The 18,691-nt window shown below is 55.1% G+C and overlaps 1 protein-coding gene across 9 annotated transcripts in view; it reads left to right on the top strand.

Moving 5' to 3' along the window:
- The window catches only part of HDAC7 (histone deacetylase 7), a 59,621-nt gene that overhangs the window by 30,931 nt on the left and 9,999 nt on the right, over positions 1–18,691 (top strand). For 7 of the 9 annotated variants that reach the window (XM_065751449.1, XM_065751447.1, XM_065751446.1 and 4 more), the window contains exons 2-3: positions 17,627–17,823; positions 18,406–18,496. In XM_065751449.1, the coding sequence (XP_065607521.1) occupies positions 17,627–17,823; positions 18,406–18,496 (288 nt within the window). Of the gene's footprint in view, positions 1–6,738; positions 7,166–11,328; positions 11,411–17,626; positions 17,824–18,405; positions 18,497–18,691 lie in introns of those variants that run through there. The other 2 variants (XM_065751453.1, XM_065751454.1) reach the window with 2 other exon arrangements.

Genomic DNA, 18,691 nt, shown 5'->3' with positions numbered 1-18,691 from the left:
TATGTGGTGATCTAGGATGGCAGCATGCAGAGCCAGGATGGGGTCCAGTGGTGGGGATGTCGCTGGGCGGTGTGGAGTGCCCATTTCCAGCAGGATTACCATATGAAATGAGCATTAGGAATGGCCGTGTTAATTGTCCCCTGTGGGAAGATAATGGGGGATGATGCATTTATAGAGAAATGGGGGTTCTCTGAGTTGCTGTGAGGAGTCTCTGGATGCATCTAGATGGGATCAGTGTTCTTCCATTAGGACCCTGCCATCCTTCTTCCCCGTTCCATCCTTCCCATGTCTCCCTCCTTGTTACAGCTGCTGTGTTTTTCTTTCCCTCCCCCTGGTAAAAAGAGAGGATGGAGGGGAGCAGGAGCCCCAGCCCTGCTGCCTGTGCTGCTGCTGGGATGCACGTGCAGTGTTTGCCTCGGATGGAGCCCACATCCCTTGAGATAACAATGTGTGTGCAGGAGAAACACACCCCTCCCCTGGGAGATAAGCTTGTGTGCAGACAAAGCCCGAAGATAAACACCCAGGAAGGCAAACATCCAAGTTGTACACCTGTAGGAGCACAGAGCACCTGCAAATACCCTCTGCAGCTGTGCAGTGCAGCTTCAGTGCTTGTTGGGTTGGTACTGAGCCTGTGCATGTGCCAGGAGAGCACACACAAAGGCTGTGCTCTGCCCTGGGGTCTGGAGATGCTCAGGGGGAGACGTGGCTGAGCTTTGTGCTCTCTCTGGGTTCGGTTGGCTGCAGCTTTCGAAGATGCTCAGAGCAGTGCAGACCCCAAAGTGCTGTTACTCCCCAGGGCTGAAGCATCTGTTGGAGTGGGGGGTTGCTTTGGTTCTTCCTGCCCCATATTGAGGATTTGGTCTCCAGAAGGGAGGTTTTGCATGGCTGGAAGTTACCCAGTAGCTTCTGGGCAGCTTCAGTGCACAGCTCAGAGTCCTAAAGCTCCTTTAAATTGCAGGAAGGGCTTTGTTGAGCTCCTCATTTCTCAGAGTTGTGAAATAGACACCCATTAAACCGTCGCTGACATGGCCTTGCTGTAGTGGGAGTACTGCGTGGGGGATTTCAACACGTTGTGGGGACCTTGCCTATGTGAGTGGGCTCAGGGAGAGGAACTGTTACTGGTTTTGAAGGTGAGTTCATCTGCAACACCAGCAGAGCTTGGAAGCAGCGTGTGGTGTGGGCTGTGCTCCCTGAGTTTTAAGGTGTCTGCAGTGATGGCATCTCAGCCTGCACCCATCCTTGCTGAGCTGTGTTTTAGTGCCCGTGGTGGGGTTGCAGCTGCAGCCAGCTCTGAGGTCTGCACTGCAATGTGGACTCTGGCTGATGCATCGTAGCTGCAGCCACTGGATTTGGATCTTGCCTTGCTGTCAGGCTCCAGAGGTTTATTTCTCAGGACTGACTGGGAAATAGTGCAGGGGCTGTTTTGTATATTCCAGGTCAGAGAAGAGGCTAAAGAGTCTGGTGATGCTCAGCTCTGCACATGCTCTCCCTCGTAGTGCATCTCAGGGCCTGTTCCTGCATTATTTCTGAGTGTCTCAGTGGAAATTAAGTCATAAAATAAGCACTGAAGCCGCAAGGAGCCGTGGGGTGCTGCGTGTTATGCTGTTTTGGAAGCAGTGGGACAAGGTGAAGGCTCTCCAGAAGGAGAGCTTGGCTCCCCAGCCTGCTATGTGGATTGTAGAGGTGTGCTTTGATATTTGACTTGCACTACACTTGATTGCTCTGATACAAAATAAATACCAATAGTGGGTTGTAACCAACCAGAGGGTGGTGGTTCTGTGTCTCATCTGTCACCAAAGAGGCTTTGCTGCAATGCAACCTCAGCTTGGGGGCGAGCAGCAACCTGAGCAGCCCTGCATGGACAGGTAGGAGCCTTGCAGGGCAGCAGATGCCAGCTCTGTGCTTCTTACTGGCTTTGGAAATGCTGCAACTGGACACTGACCTTCCCTGGGAGCTCAAAGGAAGCTTGGAGCGGTGATGTGGATGCCACTGAGCAGAAGAAATATGCCTGCAGCTTTACCTCTTTGGGCATGCTTTGCTTTCTGTCTCTGCAGCTCAGAGATCTCGAGCAGTTCCCCATCAGAAAGGGCTGTGGCTTATTGGGAGACTCACAGCTGCACAGTGCAGGATGTGCCTTGAAGGAGGACGTGGTGGTGAAGCTCGGGTTGGTTTCATCAGCAGAGGAGACCCAAGGGATCCAAAGAAATGGAGCAAAGCAGTGACACGGTGGGGGCAGAAGATAGTTTGTGATTTGTGAAATGCCACCCCCAGCAGTGCCACGTCTGGTCTGATTTCACATCAAATGACAGCAAAAAGGAGTCCCTGGAGAACGGTCTGGGGCCTTGCTCCTTCCCAAGAGCTTGCAGTTTTGTTTGCAGCTCCTGTCTGTCTTGTTGGCTGCCTTTTTTTTGTCTGTGGTTTGAGGTGTGGGTTCATAACAGCGACAGTGATGAACCTTTGAAAGATCTGTCAAGCTCAGGGAGCTGGAAGGAATTTTTCCTTCTTGGTGAGACCGTGCTGTCGGGGCTGGATGTCCTGTTGGGTCTGGCTTACCCGTGAGTAACTGTGCTGTTGGGTGGAGGTTTTCTCCTTTCTGCAGGAGCTCAGACTGGATGATGGCCTGTGACAACGATGGGAACAAGTGATAGTGCTTGGCTAGCACACCGAGGTCATTTCACACCACGCAGACGCGTCGGGGACGATTTGCCAAGTGAGCAAAGAAGGTGGAGGGTGTGGCAGAGGAGAAGCCTGGGAGGGGCACAGGGTGTAGGACGGGGTGCTGGCACATCTGGAGGTGGGACTGAGAAACTTGCAGAAGGATTTGTGGGCTGGGGTTGGCGTGAGCTTGGGCGTGTGCTGGATCTGCGTGTCCTCCCTTCTGCTGCCTTATCTCCTGGCTTGGGGCAGGAGGCCTCCCAGCACTGCTGCTGGCTGGAGGGCATCCTTGCGTAACCCAACAGCTTTCTCCTCCATCTGTGCAGCTTTTTCCTCTCTGCTCACAACTTGGGTGTTGCAGACCATGGGAGTGAGGCGTGAAATCTGGTCAGAGCTCGCCAAGCTGATGTGGAAAGCCCAGGTTAGAAGAGGGGAGACCGTCCGTGTGCTTTTCCTATGTGCTTTTAGCATAGAGATGTCTTGGCTGGGGAAAAAGAGGGCTGCCCCAAATGCAGAGCTCACGAGGCTCTGGAATGAGCCAAGCTCCATAAGTGGCATCTCATTACAACATCTGGTGGTTTTGTTTTGTCAGAATATCAAAATGAATTGCAGAAAAGCCACGGTGTGCATGGATTTGATGCAAGGGTTTGGTCACAATAGTTTCCAATAGGTTTGTGGATGAGGATGGCACTGGGATGTGTCTTAATGGGTGAGTGTGCTGAAGATGCTTTGCCAGAAAGGTGTCTGATGCGTGTGGTTTATGTGAGGATGGTGCAGTGCAGAGGTGAGAGCATCTTGGTGGTGTTTGCAGCTCCATTGGCACCAGCAAAGAGAGGAGTTAGCATTTTCGTGGCAGCAAGTGAAAAATCAAGACCCTGGCCATGACTCTGGCTGGGGACTTTTTCGTAGAGAAAAAGATTGCTCTGAGAGGCAAGGATTGAGAAGGAAATTGGATTTGGGGCTGGGGGAGGTGGATCTAGGCCTGGACTGGGATAAGGGGCTGCAGGAGGAATTTGCACAGCCCTGGGTGTCTCTGCCACAGCTTTTCACTGCCCAGTGGGATGCTGAGAAACGGGGTTGTGTGCAGTGCTCTGGGTCCAGCTCCAGCTCTGGCAAGGCTTTGCTGAAGGAGGCCAAGTAGCTGGAGGAGGAGGTGCAGCTAGCAGAAATGGGACCTGCAAGGAGCGAGTTAGCTGGGAAGGTGAGCATGCTTTTTATCCAGCTGAAATCCCAGCCCACATCTCGTCTGCGTGAGGCAGGCCGCTCTTGCTTGACGCTTGCTCCATATCCTCAGCTCAGCGTGGGACAGGCCTGCTGCACCTCTGCCAAATCAGAAATGGACCCACTGCTCCGTGTCTGCAGCAGGCACAGGCTCAGCAAAGCAGCTGCAGCACCTCCATCCCTCCTTCCCACCTGAGTGCCTGCTAGCTGTGTTTGCAGCTTGCAGGAGCTGAGCAAGCAGGCTCCTCCCCGTGTCCATCCCTGGATTTTCATATTGGTTTCTTCTCCAGCAGCAGCCACATGCCCTTTCCACAGCCCACACTGTTTTTCTTGGGTTGCTGGAGCTCTGGCATCAGGCTATCAGAGCTGACGTCCCTGCCAGGACTCTGGCCAGACCAGCTTTTCTTCTTTGCTTATCACCTTCAGCTTCAGAAGCAGGGAAGCTGCTGCACAGCTGCTGAGCCGTGGCAGATCTTCGTTTTTGGCAGCCAAGGGAGAGTGAGAGTTCAAGAGTTGTGATGGCTGTGGAGGGACCACCTTAGAGAGCATGGGAGGTTGGCAGGAAACAGCATTGAGCAAAGGAATGGCAAATTGATGTTGAAACTCCTGGAAGGGGGGAAGAGTTATTGCTATAGAGAAGGAGAAATAACATGGGAGCACAGGGATGGCTTGCCACTAGATGGAGTGAATGGTCCTGTGGGGATTTATCTCCAGCTTCAGCCCTGTTCCTTGTGGGAGTAGGTCCCTTCTTGCTTGGCCTGTTGCTGGGCTTGGTTCTGGGGAGTTGTCCTGGCAGCCAGCATCTCCTCCAGAGTGGTGGCCTGGGCTGTCACCACCCATTCAATGTGGAGCAGAAGAGTCTCCTTCAAGGGTGGTGGGACCAGAAAATGAATCTCTGAGCTCCTGTAGCCTTCAGCAGAGACCTTCTGGTGCTTAGATGAGAGGCTCTATGTGTGAGGATGGAAGTTAGAAGAGCCAAGGGACATCTTTTCCAGCCAGAATGAAGTGGTGGAGCAGGTCCTGCTGGGCTCTAGGTGAGGTAAGTGGCTTTTTGGAAAGTCACCTATGCAAGAACTGGGAACGTACCCTTAGGATGTAGATTGAACCACAGGAGGACTCTTCTCACCCTGCAGCCACCCTCGGGGACCTGGTGACCTGCACTAGGGACCCCTCCACCTCCTGTTCTCCCACTTCTTGCTGTGGATCATTGCAGAGAAGATGTGCTGCTGTAAAAGGAGAAAAAACATCGGCAAACTCTTTGGGGGCCAACTGGAGCATCAAGAATCCCTGCGGCAGCTCCCAGTGACGTGAGGCCGCCCCATCAGGACACAGTGCTGCTCCCATCCCACCCCAACACCAGCGGAGGGGTGTGAGCTACAGCAACAAAAATGCACCCTTCCACTTGGGTGACTGCTCCCACTTTGAGATGAAAACATTTGTTCCTGAAATTGGAGTCATTCCTGGGATTGCAACACCCAGGCTGTGTTTCCAATTAATCTGCTGAAGTCGTCATGCATTTCCAAGTGCCTTGGCTCAGCAGAGAGAAATCTGGCACTGGGCTGGCTCTGAAATGCCAGCTGAGATGTGCACGGTATGAAACAAGGAGAAAGCAGCCCTGGTGCACCAGACCCTGGCAGCTGGCATGGGATCATGGGGGAGGACATGGGGCAGCTGTGGCATGGCTGTGGGGATGTGGTAGAACACAGAGCAGCCCCCTCCTGGGATCAGAGAGGCTTGGAATAGTTGTCGAATGACCATTGGGTTTTTCCTGCCTGGTTTCCTTCTGTTTTTGGGTGTGTGTTTTCTTTTGGGGCGAAGGGAGGGGGGGAGGTGAGGTGAGTTATGCTCAGTGTGCTTGCTGTGTCTGCATGAGGATATTTGCAGCTTTACTGCTGCAGCAGTGTGCTTGCTGGGGTGTTGGTGATATATCAGCCTCCTGTTGGGGTGCTCCTACCCCCAGGAGGATGGGCTCAGGGCCTGAGGGTGCCTTGTTTGGAGCAGGTTGGTGCCTGCAGTGCTCCTGGCTTTGACTGCTGCTACCCGAGTCCAGCAAGCTGCCGTGTGGCAAAGCACAAGTGCAGAAACGAGCTTTTAAATGCTGCTCTGAATTGGAGCTGGCACATCCCTGGAGTCAGCAGGTGCGAGGGGCAGCACCGTGGGATGCAGCACAGGACCTGCTGCCATCCCTGCTCGGGCTTTGCTGTGCTGCTGGGGGCCCGAGGCAGCTCTCGTGGAGCACTGCATCTGACCCTTTCAGTTCTCCATCCTGCTGCTGCATCTCCACGTCAGGCAGCACTGCAGGAAGGATGGAGAGCCCCCTGCTCAGAGCTGCCATTGCAGAAGGCAGGGAGCGTGTCTGGAGCTGGAAGTGACCTGAAGCATTCCTCATCTCCCATGTGATTATTATTATTATTATTATTTTGTGAAATGAAATGGGATCTGGAGCCCTGTCCCAGCTGGGAGGGGAGTGGTGCGCTGCGTTCGCCCAAACGCTCATGGAAAAGCCGAGCTTGCGTAGAAATCTTCCCTTTCCAAGAATGAAGCTGAGGCCCCCTCCCTCCTGAGTCAGCAAGGGTGATGGATGGGGAAGCTCAGCGCTCTCCTGCTGCTGGGGTCAGCACTGCCTTTTCCCTTCAGGGGTCCATAAGGAGCGTGCAGATCCCTTTTTACCCTTTGGAGCCTGGAGCAGGAGGGATGCAGCATCCCCCAGCTCCCTTCTCACCGTGCCGTGGGTTTCCCTGCAGCAACGCTTCGTCTGGAGCTGGAAAGTGTTAAGGGAGGACAGTGACAAGTCCACTCCCAGATTGGATCATGTTTGCTTTCCCATCTGCGAGGGCAGCACTGGGGCAGTGCGTTCTTCTGCTGAGTGCCGTGCGAGCCTGCGCACCCTCCTCGGAGGCCAGCATGAGCAGATGCATAAAAGCCTGAAAAAAGCCAGGGAAGTGAGAAGAGGGAGAAGGGGGGGAGGGTTTACTGCTGCTGTTCAGTGCTAGAATGGATCCAATTCTCTTAGGGACGTGCCGATTTCCCAAGTTTTGCTCTGTGAATAGAGCTTTCTGATGTATTAGAATAGCCCGTGCTGCGTAGATCCTTGAGCAAGCGAGGATGTAAACTTTCTATATTTGCCTGCAGGACAATAAGGCTGCTGCTTTCTATTTTTAACACGTCAAGAGGGACAAAAATGCACTTGGGAACCTTTGGGGAGCAGAGCTGCCGGGCTGCAGATGGGATGCCAGCAGTGCAGTGAGCAGCAACTGCTGTGAGAGTGCCTGGTCCCACTTTGCAACAGGTACAGACAGCTCGGGCTGGGCAGGGCCAGGGGGATGCAGAGCCCTTGCTGCCCTGAGCTTGGTGGAGGAGCACGGGGCTGGTTGGTGCTGTCCCTCTTCTTCCTGCTCCTGTTTCTCCCCTTCTTGAGTCTGCGGGTTTTTCTGCCAGCCTCACCCACTCACAAGCAGTGGGTTTATGTTGGTCTGGGTTGCTTGCAGGGTTTTCTGGCTGCTGATGTGCGGGGTGGGCACGTGCACCACTCCTATGGAGCAGGAAGAGAGGATTTAGTGTTGAACCTGTTCCCCGGGAGGGCTTAGTTTCACCTCCCAGGCTGGATGCAAGGGAAGGATCTTCTACTCTCTTGTTGGTTTTGTTTTTCATGCTCTTTTTCCTCACTGTGCAGTGGAAAAGCCCAGCAGCTTTGGGAGAGAGGTTCATCCCATGCTGGGCACAGGGAGACCGGCCACAGTCTGAGCACGGGCAGGGTTTGCACTTGGCAAAGAGGCAGCTTGGGCTGTGCATCACATCTTGCTTTCTTTCTGCTCCTAAATCCCCTTGGAGCTGAGTTTGGCTCTGGTTTTGCTGTCCGGGGCTGGGTGCAGCTGCACGGGGCCGGGACAATGGCAGGAAGCTGCTGGCCATGCAGTCCTTGCTGCTGGCCAGGCACTGGGGCTGCGTGGAGCCGCCTCCGCCGCTCCTCCCGTGCTATTTCCATCGTATTGTGCGGAGGAGAGGAAGGATGTTTCCAGCCTTCTTCCTTTCTGCCTCAAAGGGATGTGGGGGGGAGGTGGGGGAGGGGATTTTGCTGGCTGCCCGTTGCGCACGAGGCCCTGAAGTGCTGTCCTGCTATGCCCAGGATGAGGGGCTGCTGTGTAATATTCGAGCCATAGGACAGCTTGCATTGGAAGGGTCCTTGAAGATCATAAAACCATAGGATGGTTGGGTTGGAAGTGGTGTTAAGGATCATGGAGCCATAGAATCGCAGCCTGGATGGGTTGGTTGCTACTGGCCTCGTCCTCAGGCAGGGCTGCAGGGTTGGGAAGGTGTGAAAGTGCATTGAGGTGTGAGGGGGACGGGGAAGGATCACCTCCCTGTGATAAAGAAATAGGGCTTTGGAAAGGGGGTCTGGGTTTTTTGGGCAGAGGGGACTTTTAGCACGTGGCTCTGGTTATGAACGTGCTGCAAAACCAGTGCAGTGGTTGTGGCCACGTGAAATCCCAGCTCCTCGCTTTGCCAGAGGGGGACAGGCTCCCATGTGCCAAGAATTGGAAGCAGAATTCACCAAGGTGGCAAACAATCTTTATTTGTTCCAGCTCAGTCCTCCTAACACCAATAAACCTCAAACTGGGAAAAGCTTTGCTCGTGTTTCATACAGCAGGAAGCTTTGAGGATCCCTCTGGGCTCTCTGCTTCGCTTGTCTCATGGTGAATCAGGACGCAGTGTGACTGTTGTCTTCTTTAAGCTGTGTTCCCTGTGTGTGATATCCATCCTGGGCACCCCGTGGCCCTGCCAAGCACCTGATGAAGCCCAGAGCCAGCAACCTGCAGAGGTCCCAGCTTTTCCTGGTGACAGGAGGTGTGCAGTAGTGCCTGGCACTAGCACTCCTTGCACTAGCACAAAACACAAAGGTCTCTGGGCTCGTGGAAGCACTGCTTGACTTCAGGATGCAGCACAGGAGAGGAGGCGATGCTCAGGTTTGGCCATTGCTTTCTTTCCTCCCTGTTTTTGGGGGGAGAGCATCAGTCCTTCTGTGAAGCAGCTTAAAAGCAGCGCAGGATGCTGATGCAACAGACCATCACTTCAGGCTGAAGCAGGAATCCTTCCTCCAGCGATAAAACGAATGAGCTGGGGTACGAGCTTCGTTATGACCCATGGTGTTGCACATTCCCCTTTTCCTTTGCTGTTTCCACCTGCTGCTGTGTTGGGTCCGGGTGCCAGCCACCTGCCCGAGCCCACGCAAAGCTGCCCTGTTTATTTTGTCTAATAGCAATATCACCAAAAGGAGGAGGAGGAGAAGAAGATTTGGGGGAGTTGGGGAATACCCACTCTGGCTTAATTGCTTTTAATGAGCCTGATGGGGCTGGCTGCCAGGGAGATGGGGCTGTGCCAAGGTTCCTGCTTGCCCGTGAGAACCACAGGGGTGTGGTAGCTGCACCTCATTCTGCAGCTGCTGGGAGAGATCCCAGGGCTCCCTCCAACCTCTGCCATGCTGGTCCTGCTATGCAGGGTGGCTGCATGGGGCACGCTGGCCACGGGGATGTGTGATGATTCCTGGGAGTGACTGTGCCAAAGGGGTTGGGAGGATCTCTTGCAGCTGCTGGAGCCTCGAGCATCCTCGGGGCTGAGTGCAGCACTGCGGTGTGCACCCAGCGAGGTGCTTGGTGATGTTTGGGGTCCTGGGTGGGGATGTGGTTTTGCCACCAGCTCCGACCCTGAGTGGTGGTATCAAATCCACCAAGGAATCACTGAAAGCATCCCTTCCTTGGTGCAAGGTTAATGCTGCTGCATTGGGCTCGCTAGAGCTCTGCTTTCTATTTTTCCTCCTCCAGCAGCTCAGCAGCAGGAATTAGTCCAGCATTTGAAGCAGCATCCCCTACGTGAGCACCCAGCGTGCCCTGCTGCACCCTCCCAGCCCTGCTTTGGCTGCTGGGGACACCCGTGTCCTGCAGCCACTCTGTGCATGCTGTTCCTGTTCTTTCCTGACCAGATCTGGGATGAACCCTGCTCAGACCCGACCCTGCTGCCTCGTGTGGCTTTTCCAACCCTTGCTGCATAGCCCAGCAGCTCAAGGAGCTGCTCACATGTACCTGTGCTGACCCAGAGTGGCTGCCACTGGTGTCCCTGTGACACAGTGGGAGGTTTTCTTGGATCCAGGCACATTTCAGTGTCCTCTGTGCTGAGGGTTTGATGCCTGTGCCTTGCCCTGCTGCACCAGCTTAGAGTTCAAGGATATATTTCTCAGCTTGGTGAGGACCCAGGGTAAAGCATAGCAGAAGAGAGTATACCTGTGCAGGAAATTGAAAGTGTTGTGGCTTCCTTCCTCTGACATAAATAGCTCTTGCCCTAAAACCCACATCTCAACTCCACTGCTGGTTGGAGGTGATGCTGAGGCACTGTGAGCCCTGCTTCCCTGTGCATCCAGTTCCTGAGGTGCCATGCCTGTGCTGCTCCTCCTTGCTCTCCTGTTTTCTGTATTGCATCGGGCTTGAGTTATTTTTACCCTTTTTTTTTTTTTTTCATGACCAAATCTGGCTTCCATCCCCAGCTTTGGACCTCGGCCAGTGCTTGCCAAAGGGGTTTCCTTCTCTGCAGCCTGCAGAAAGGCCTTGATTAAAGGGCAGATCCCCTTGAGGAGTCACTGGGTATTGTGGGAGCCGAGGCTTTTGTCTCAGCAATTCCACATCAAGCAAAGGCACCGCTTGTGAGCCCCGAGCTCCTCCCTGGGGGGTTATGAGTCAAGCTGGGCTCTCGCTGTGTTGCACGCAGCAATTAAAATGAGGAGGGAATTAAAAAAAATAAAAAGGGCTGAGCTGAAACATTGGTGACAGCACAGCAGCGACCCAGTGCTAAGCAAGGCTGCTGCAACCTGGAGGGACTTAAGCAAAGGGGATGCAGTGCTGGCAGCTGGGTGGGATGCTGCACCCAGCTGCCTCGTGCACCCAGGGACAGTGTCACTGGGGGACCCCAGTGATGCTGTGGGCACCAGAGCGAAGCTGCCACCATCCAAACCGGTTGGGAACGCTCTCCTCAGCTTGTGCAAACGGTTGGTAATTGAGGGAGAGGTTTATGTAATCGTTTGATCTCTCCTCTGCTTCCTTTGGCACGGAGGCAACATCCTCTCGTGCTGATGTAAGGAGGGAAGGCGAGGCGTCCTGCGTGCTGCTCGGGGCTCTGCACCCACCTGCTCCGGGTGCAGGGATTGCTGCCAGAGCTTCAGCAAAGCTCTGGGAGCACTGCTGGAGGGCGGTGGTGCTGAGGCTGGACCGTGTCTCCTTCTGGAGCCTGCACTGCGGGAGGAGATGGTGCTGTTGGAGGACGCCGGGGTGCTGGAGTTTGGGCACGGCAGAAGGACTTGCTTGCTTGGAGCTGCTGCACGTCGTCTGCTTTCGTCTCCTCCTGCGAGGCTTGGTGGGGTTTAAGGCTTTGGGAGCAGGCTGTGAACCCTCACCCTTTCTTCTGCTGCCTTGGGATCCGTGCCTGCAAGGTGAGGAGCTGCACGATGCTGTGGGTTGCACAGCAGATCCTGTCCAAGCTGTGATACCAGGTGAGGGGGTTCGGGGAGGGCTGGTTCCTTTCCTGTGCTCTGGCTGAGGACTTTCCTTGATTCCTGGCACTTTCCAGCAGCAGAAATTGCCCACGTGACTCTGGCAGCCTCTGCTTCCCCTTCAGCAAAGCTATTTTGATCCTGGATTTCAGGGGAAACAGTGGGGGTAGAGGTTTCCCAGGGGTGGTTTGGGTGCTGCTCTTTGGGATGGGGTTGGTGTGGGTGGAAACTGCAGCCAGAGTCTGTCTGTCTGTGGCAGGGATAGATCTTACGCCTGCCCTGCGAGCTGTCAGCCCCACCTTGTGCCAGGGTGCTGCTCACGAGGACGTGGTCCTTCTGGCAGAGAAATCAGTTAAAAGTGAACAGTGTATGCTGCATCGTGCTGTGCTGCCTGCCCCGTGTCTTGGTTCAGTTCTGTGACCTCAGCTTTGCCCCTGCACCTCAGCACCCTCAAATTTAAACCCGAACCCACCACCACCAGCTTTGGCCCTGCAGGTTTCCAAGCCCATCTGCCTCTGCAGGGATGTGGTTGGTGCTTTGAAGGTTTTCAAAGCCTTCCCCCCCCACCCCAGCGTGGAACAGGGGCAGCATGGGGGATGCTGCAGGAGCTGCATGGAGTGTGAGGGAAGCTGCCTGGTTTTAAGCATCGCCTGCAGCAAAATTCAGTGCTGGGAATACATTCTGGGGCTTTGGGGGTAATCCTGTGATGCGGGGGGTTACCTGCAATCCTCTTTGCCCCTTGGGAGGCCGATCCCACAGTGTGGATTTGGGAGCACTTTGAAAAGCTGCCTTGGAAGAGGCACACCAAAACACACCTGCGCAGCTCCTGCCCGAGCTGCTGACTGTGTTGTGGGCACCCACATCCCTGCTGCAGGGGCTGCTGCACCCCACGTGCAGCAGGAGGGAGCAGGAATGCATTGCTGAGTGCCGGAGGGTTCACGAGTCCTCCAGCACTTTGTGTCCTCTGCTCTGTAAGGATGCTGCAGGCACAGCGTGCTCCTGCTGGGGTGGATGTGGTTTTCTTTCCCCTTTTGTGTTCTAGGAGGGGAAGGATAGCCTAGTGAAATAAAGCTAGGCTTTCTGCATCTCCCAGCTCACTGCCAGCATCAATTGAAGCAGCAGCTCCAGGTGCAAAGCGTTTTGCTCCGGTGCAATACAACCCGACCCCAGCGGAGCAGCGAGCTGTGAGATTTTGGGTCCTGGAGTCATAAGTTTCAAAACGTAACTGCACGTATTTGTGGGGAGAAAATTCCAGGGAGGGCTATTAAATGTCTGACTCAAAGGTCACGAGCTGCAAATAACCGGTGAGAGTCATCCTAGCCAGCCCTGGGCCGTTTGCTGCCTTACGTAGGTTCTCGTTTGCAGCTCAGGTTCTGATTTTAGGTGCTGGAAATACCTCGATGATGTGCTTTGCTCACAGGTGTGTGTGTGTGATGGGGTTGCTGGTTCAAGGCGTGTTGCTTTCGCATCGTGGCTCATGCTTTGGTTGCGAGGTTCTGTAAGGTGGGTATGGCTGCCAGGCTTGAATCGTCAGGTGTCTCGGATTTTTTCTGCTGGGGAGAGGGGGGGAAAGAGAAAAGATGGAGTTTGCAAGAGTCAGAGTGAAGGGAATACACAGTGATGCCCTTATGGAAAAAGTCTTTAGGGCTCATCATGGACATGCATCATCCCCGTCGTGTTTTGGAGCAGGAATGTGATGTCTGGTAGGGAGGAGTGGGACCCACCCACATCAAACCCTTGAGCTGGAGCCAGCATCAGCTCTCCATGCTGCTCCTGCAGGGCTGGGGAGGAGAAAATTGCCCCAAATGCTCCAATTTCATGGGGTCTATGCAGGCAGAGGGGCACATGGAGCACCCCCACGGGGCTGCAGCACCCACAGCCACGTCCGTCCCCTCTGTAGTGGGGTGAAGATAACGGGGTGGTGATGCTTTTCCCATCTTTGTGGGGAGAGCAGCATTGTAATCAAAGCCACTATCTCAGTGCGTGTGCCCCAGGGGCTGCAGAGGTTATGTGAGGTACCCCAGCTCCAGGATTTCCTATTGCTCGAGTCTCAGCTTTGTGATCTTAATGTTATTATTTCAACATAATCTTTTTTTTTTTTTTTTTTGGTGTGTGTGTGGTTTCTTATTTAAGTGTTTTTAATTTGAACAAATCCCCTCCAGCTAATTTCTGCTGCTTGTGCGTGGCTCTGGAGAAGACCTTTTCCTTTTATTTTCGGAGGAATGTTTTTCATCACACGCATTTTTCAACCCGGCTGAACTCTGAACCTTTCACAGCTCATCAACAGAAGATGGGAAAGGGGTTTTAAAAAGTGCTTTTAGCTGCAGCTCAGGCACAGACAAAGCAGTGCTGCAGGACCCGGAGGTGAAGGACTGCTTTCACCCCTGCTTGCTTTGCTCTGTGCATTTGTGCTGGTTGCCTCTGCCTTTATTTCCCCTTTCTGTAAGCACTGCAGCTCCGGGGAATACCGAAGCAAAGATTTCATGGTGATGCTTTTTGCTTTCCCCCAGGGGGTGGCTGTCTGTCCACCTACCTGCAGCAGCATGGTTACCCATTTCCCCAGCAGAGAACGTGATGCACACAAAATCACTGCCACTCTGTGCCCCAAATGCAATGCTCAGTGGGTGCTCACAGCAGGCATCACCCCACGGAGGAGGGAGCAGAGAAAGCAGAGGCTTTACTGCAGGAAAAAGCAGCTCAGAAAGTCCTTGTAACCCTCACGGATCCACGCTCACCCTGCAGCTTTCCCAGGGCCTGTTGCAATCTCCCCTTCCCGTGGAGGAAAGGTGGAGTCACGGTGTGACCTGCGCAGGTGGGGAAGGTTTGTGCAACGGGCTCGCTCGCCCTGGGCCATCGCCTCCACGCTGCTTTCTCCTCCTCAGCTTCCTCCAGGCACGCTGGCAGAGCTGCATTTCCCTCTGTGCCACCTGCCTGCACCCAGTGACCCAGAAAAACAACCCTGGCTGGCACGGGGACGGTCGTGACAGTGCCAACTTCAGCAGCACCTTCCCCCCCCATCCATCCATTGCACACGAGCAGTGCCGTGCTCACGTTGCACCCCAAAGTCCTCCTGGGCTGTGTTTTTTGGGGGAGGAAGCGTTGGGTCCCCGTGCTGTGGCTGTGTTTGGGTGGCAGGGTGACGTGCTCAGCGCCGGCCTTCCCATGCGAATGTTCTTGCAAACTAAAAATAATATGTGGAAAAAATGTTGGCAGCTGGGAGAGGAGCCTGGCTCCGAATCCTCCTCTCTGGGAGCAGCATGCTTGTGTTGCCCTACCCCGGTGGCTCTGCTGTGGATTTGGGGCATCCTGGTGTCATCCCCCCTATGGGGATTTCTGCCTCCTCATGCACTAGAGGGGGAGGGGGGGGGGCTCGCATGGATCTCCAGGAGGATTTGGGGATGGGGGCAGCCCCCTGGGAGCCCTCGTGGGATGGGGTTTGGCTGTAGGGCCCTTCCTTGGGGTGAAGGGAAGAGGAGGAGCGTGCTGCTGGCCGCCTGCCCCCGTCATGCGGAGCTCTGGAGAGCTGTAGCTCTTGGCTCACATCCCAGCAGTGCACCCCACGTGAATTCGAGCCACGGAGGGAGCGGATGGCTGAACCCAGCAGCCCACGGGGAAGGAAAGGGGGGGGAGGGGGGGCACCCAGAGCTGCAGGAGGGGTGGGTGGCTGCCCTGGGGGGGGGGGGGGGGGGGAGGCTGGGAAACAGCTGTGCACTGGCACTGGGTGTGCAGAGCACTGGTGCCTCTTGGCTGTGGGGATGCTCGACTGCCTTTTTCCTGGCTTGGGGCAGGCAGTGAGGAGTTGTTTTTCTGGCTGCTGGCCTGCCCGGCCTCCCTCTCCCCCAGCGCACGCCTTCCCTCCTCCCTCTCCTTCCTTTGTGCTGCCTTGGAGTTTGTTTTCTAAATGGCTCAAACAAAAAAAAATAATAGAAGAAATGCCCCTTTTCTGCCCTGGTTCAGCAGCAGAGGGATGGAGGGGTGAGAATAAAACCGTCCAGCTGAGATTGGGGCTGTGTGGGGAGATCCCTCCGGGTGTTTGGAGCATCATATGTGGAGGAACTGCTCTGAGAGCTCCTCTGGATGCCATCAGCTGTGGGGATGGAGGCTGCAGTTTGCTGGGCTGCTCCCCATCCCCTTCCTCAGGGTGTTCCTGCACACACACAGCTCTCAGAGCCAAGCAATGATATGTCTTGTTATTTTGCTGGTGCCTGAAATGCGTTGTTACAAACAGTAAAAATGAAATCTCCAGCAGGGAGAAATGAAGGGAGCTTTACCGAACCCTTTGTCAGCGTGCTGACTTGCCATCTGTTAACGTGGCTTTCTGTATGGGCAGCATAAAAGCAGGGCAGCGGGACTTGCACGACAAAGTGGAGAGCTTCAATGAGTGGTCTTTCACTCTCTGACTTCACTGCTGCTTCACACGGATTCTCGAGGGGAACTGGGGCCCTGTCTCCCTGAACCAAGTTGTTTTGAAGGTGGGCAATGCAGGCATCTCTCAGCAGTAGCTGGCTGCTGTTAGCAGCAGTCAGGCTGTACGTGGAGTTGTGTCAGTGCTGCTGGCAGCTCCTGTCCCTCGGAGGCACGCAGCAGGGTGGGTGGATGGGGCTGCAGATAGGGAGCATCCCACTGTAGGGATGCGGGTGGGTGCAAATCCCCATCTCCCACCCTGAGCTTTGCTCGTTGCAGCCCATCCTCGTGCATTGGGAGAGCGCTGCAGCCTTCCTCCCACCGAGCATCCTTCTCCTCCTCCTCCTCACCGGGGCATGGGAGCTGTGGGGAGCGAGGAGGAGGCATCTTTATCACTCACATCCTTCCAAATCGCTGATGTTACAGGCATGGCTGGAGCTGGGAGATGGCTGGAGCTCTGCAGAGATGGCAGCGAGCACCGCAGCCGCTCAGGCAGCAGAGGATGAGCTGTCAGCACCGTGAAGGATGTCAGCGTTTTTGGAGCTGGAAGAGCAAAGCTTAGGGCTGAGAGCAGAGTGTGTGTGTGTGGGGGGGGGTTCTTCTTGCTCAGAGTAACTTGTGTTGGTTCATCTGATGTGTCTGAATCTTACCCCATGGGCTGGGGGTCGCAGTGCACCCCCTCCAGCCCGGGGCGTGGGAGCTCGGCAGCTTTCAGCCTCCAGCTGTTATTTCCCTCACCCGGGCTGTAGCAATTAGAACTAATTAGCCAGAGACAAATGAAATCCCAGGCGGTTATCGAAGAGATGAAGAGAACCAGGTCAACCCCCCCCCATGGGGCTGTATCAGCTCCTATAGGCTGGGAATGAGCGTCCAGGGGTTTTTGCAGCATAGGGAAACGTTTGCCCTATGGATATGGGGCAGCTCTGCCTGCCAGGCACTGCAGGACATCCCAGCAGTGCTGGGGCTTTGCTGGGTTTCCCCATTGCACTACGGGGCTGAAGCCTGCAGGGATTTTCTCCTTGCAGTACTGCAGTCGTCAGCAGAAGCTCCCTGATGCTGTTGAGGCTGAGATTTGCACAGCACAGGGTGTGGTTCTCTGCCTATAAAAATAACATTTGCATTTCTTTTGTTGGGTTTTCTTTTTTGTTTGTTTCTTTCTTTTAATTTGACCTGCTTCACTACTTTATGAAAACAATCAGTTCTCAGCCCGCAGCAGCTTGGTCCCTGCAAATGCATCTGGGTTTCCTTCCCACCTGCTTGCTTCCAGCTTCTTTCATTCCTGTGCTGCAGTGCCAGCGTGGAGCTGTCTTGGCTGTGTGGTTTTTTTTTGGGGGGGGGATGCCACAGGTCCGTTGGGGGTGTCTGTGCATCCTTCAGTTGCTGTTGTGCTCGCTCATCCCCCTCCCACCTGCTCGTGCTGCGCAGTGTGGAGCATCCTCTGCAACTTGTGCTGGATGTGGCTGCTCTGGAGGTGGCAATGGGATGGTTGTCGGGTGGCAAGTGATGTCCCAATGCCTCTGTGGCTCCATCTGGGCTGCAAGACTGCTCCTTCCAGCCCTGCTCCCATCAGAGAGGTCTGCAAGGCACTCCAGGGGTGTATAACGTGCAGGATTTCTGCCTGGATGAGGCTCTCACAGGCAGCACACGGGATGTGGCAATCCCTTTTCCCCACAGCAGGACGCATTCCTCGCAGTGCCCTTCTGCCCTGTTGGGATATCCCCATCCCACTGCTTTCCCAAGGGTGGGAGGCACAGGAGGACCCCTCTGCGTGCTGCTCCTCACCCAGCTGCACCCTGCTTTGTGTCCCAACAGCTGCTGTGACCCCGTGCACCTCGCCGCGGGTGCCCCAGGCCGTCCCCATGGACCTGCGCATCGGGCAGCGCGTTGTCAAGCCCGGCTCCGACACGGCCTTGCTGGCCCTGAAGCACACACAGCAGCTGCAGCACCAACTCTTCCTCGCCAGCCTGCACCAGCAGCAAGTGGAGCAGCTCGCCCACCAGCACGTCAGGGTATGGATACTTGTAAAATAATTCACTTTTTCCCCCATCGAGCGTGCAGCTCGTGGTGCTGTGTATGTCTGCCAGCGTAGGATCGTAGAGCCGTAGGGTGGCTTGGGTTGGAAGGGTCCTTTCACCATCACAGAAACATTGAATGGTTGGGTGGGAAGGACCTCAGAGTCCCCGTAGCCCACCCGCTGCCCTGGGCTGCTCCCACCCTTCAGTCAGCCCCCCCAGGGCCCCATCTGTGGCCATGAGCAGCTCCAGGGATGTGAAAAGCTCGCGTGAAAAGCTGCTCTCCCTTTTATTTGTAAGCTCCTTTTAAGCACTGGAAGGCTGCACTGAGTTTTCCCCAGAGCCTTCTTCAGGCTGAACCTCCCCTATCCCCTCAGCTTTGCTCTAACCTCTGAGCATCCTCATGACCTCCTCTGAACTGAGACTAAGACACATCCAGTTTGCTCCAGTGAAACAACACATCCTTGTCAGCCCACTGGGTTTCCAAAAGTGATGTAGCGGTCCATTGCAGAGATGCTCCATCCTCGTGGCACGGAGCCCCAGGTCTCCTGGTGCTGACAGTGCCCTCTCCTCTCCCAGGTGACCATGGAGACCCCACACCGTGAGGCAGAGCCTGGGCAGCAGGAGCAGGAGCTGCGGCAGATCCTCAATAAGGACAAAAGCAAACGGAGTAAGAGCCTCGCTGTTTTCTGCCACGTGACATCTCTACCCATGGAGGCAGTTCCCCAAAACCAGGGGGACCAAACTCACAGGGAGCGAGGGCAGAGCAACTTACAGCAGGAGCCCAGCAGAAAATGCTGCCCTTAGCCAGGCCACGCTCTGGATGCTCTTGGTTTGAGCATTTCTATCCTGAGCATCAAAGAGC

The sequence above is a fragment of the Cyrtonyx montezumae genome, unplaced genomic scaffold, assembly GCF_038088225.1.
Source record: "Cyrtonyx montezumae isolate F1298 unplaced genomic scaffold, pur_monq_1.0 scaffold_70, whole genome shotgun sequence".
In the NCBI taxonomy this organism is placed as follows: domain Eukaryota; kingdom Metazoa; phylum Chordata; class Aves; order Galliformes; family Odontophoridae; genus Cyrtonyx; species Cyrtonyx montezumae.
The sequence above is the reverse complement of the archived record's forward strand: the minus strand, read 5'-3'. Positions and strand labels throughout refer to the sequence as shown.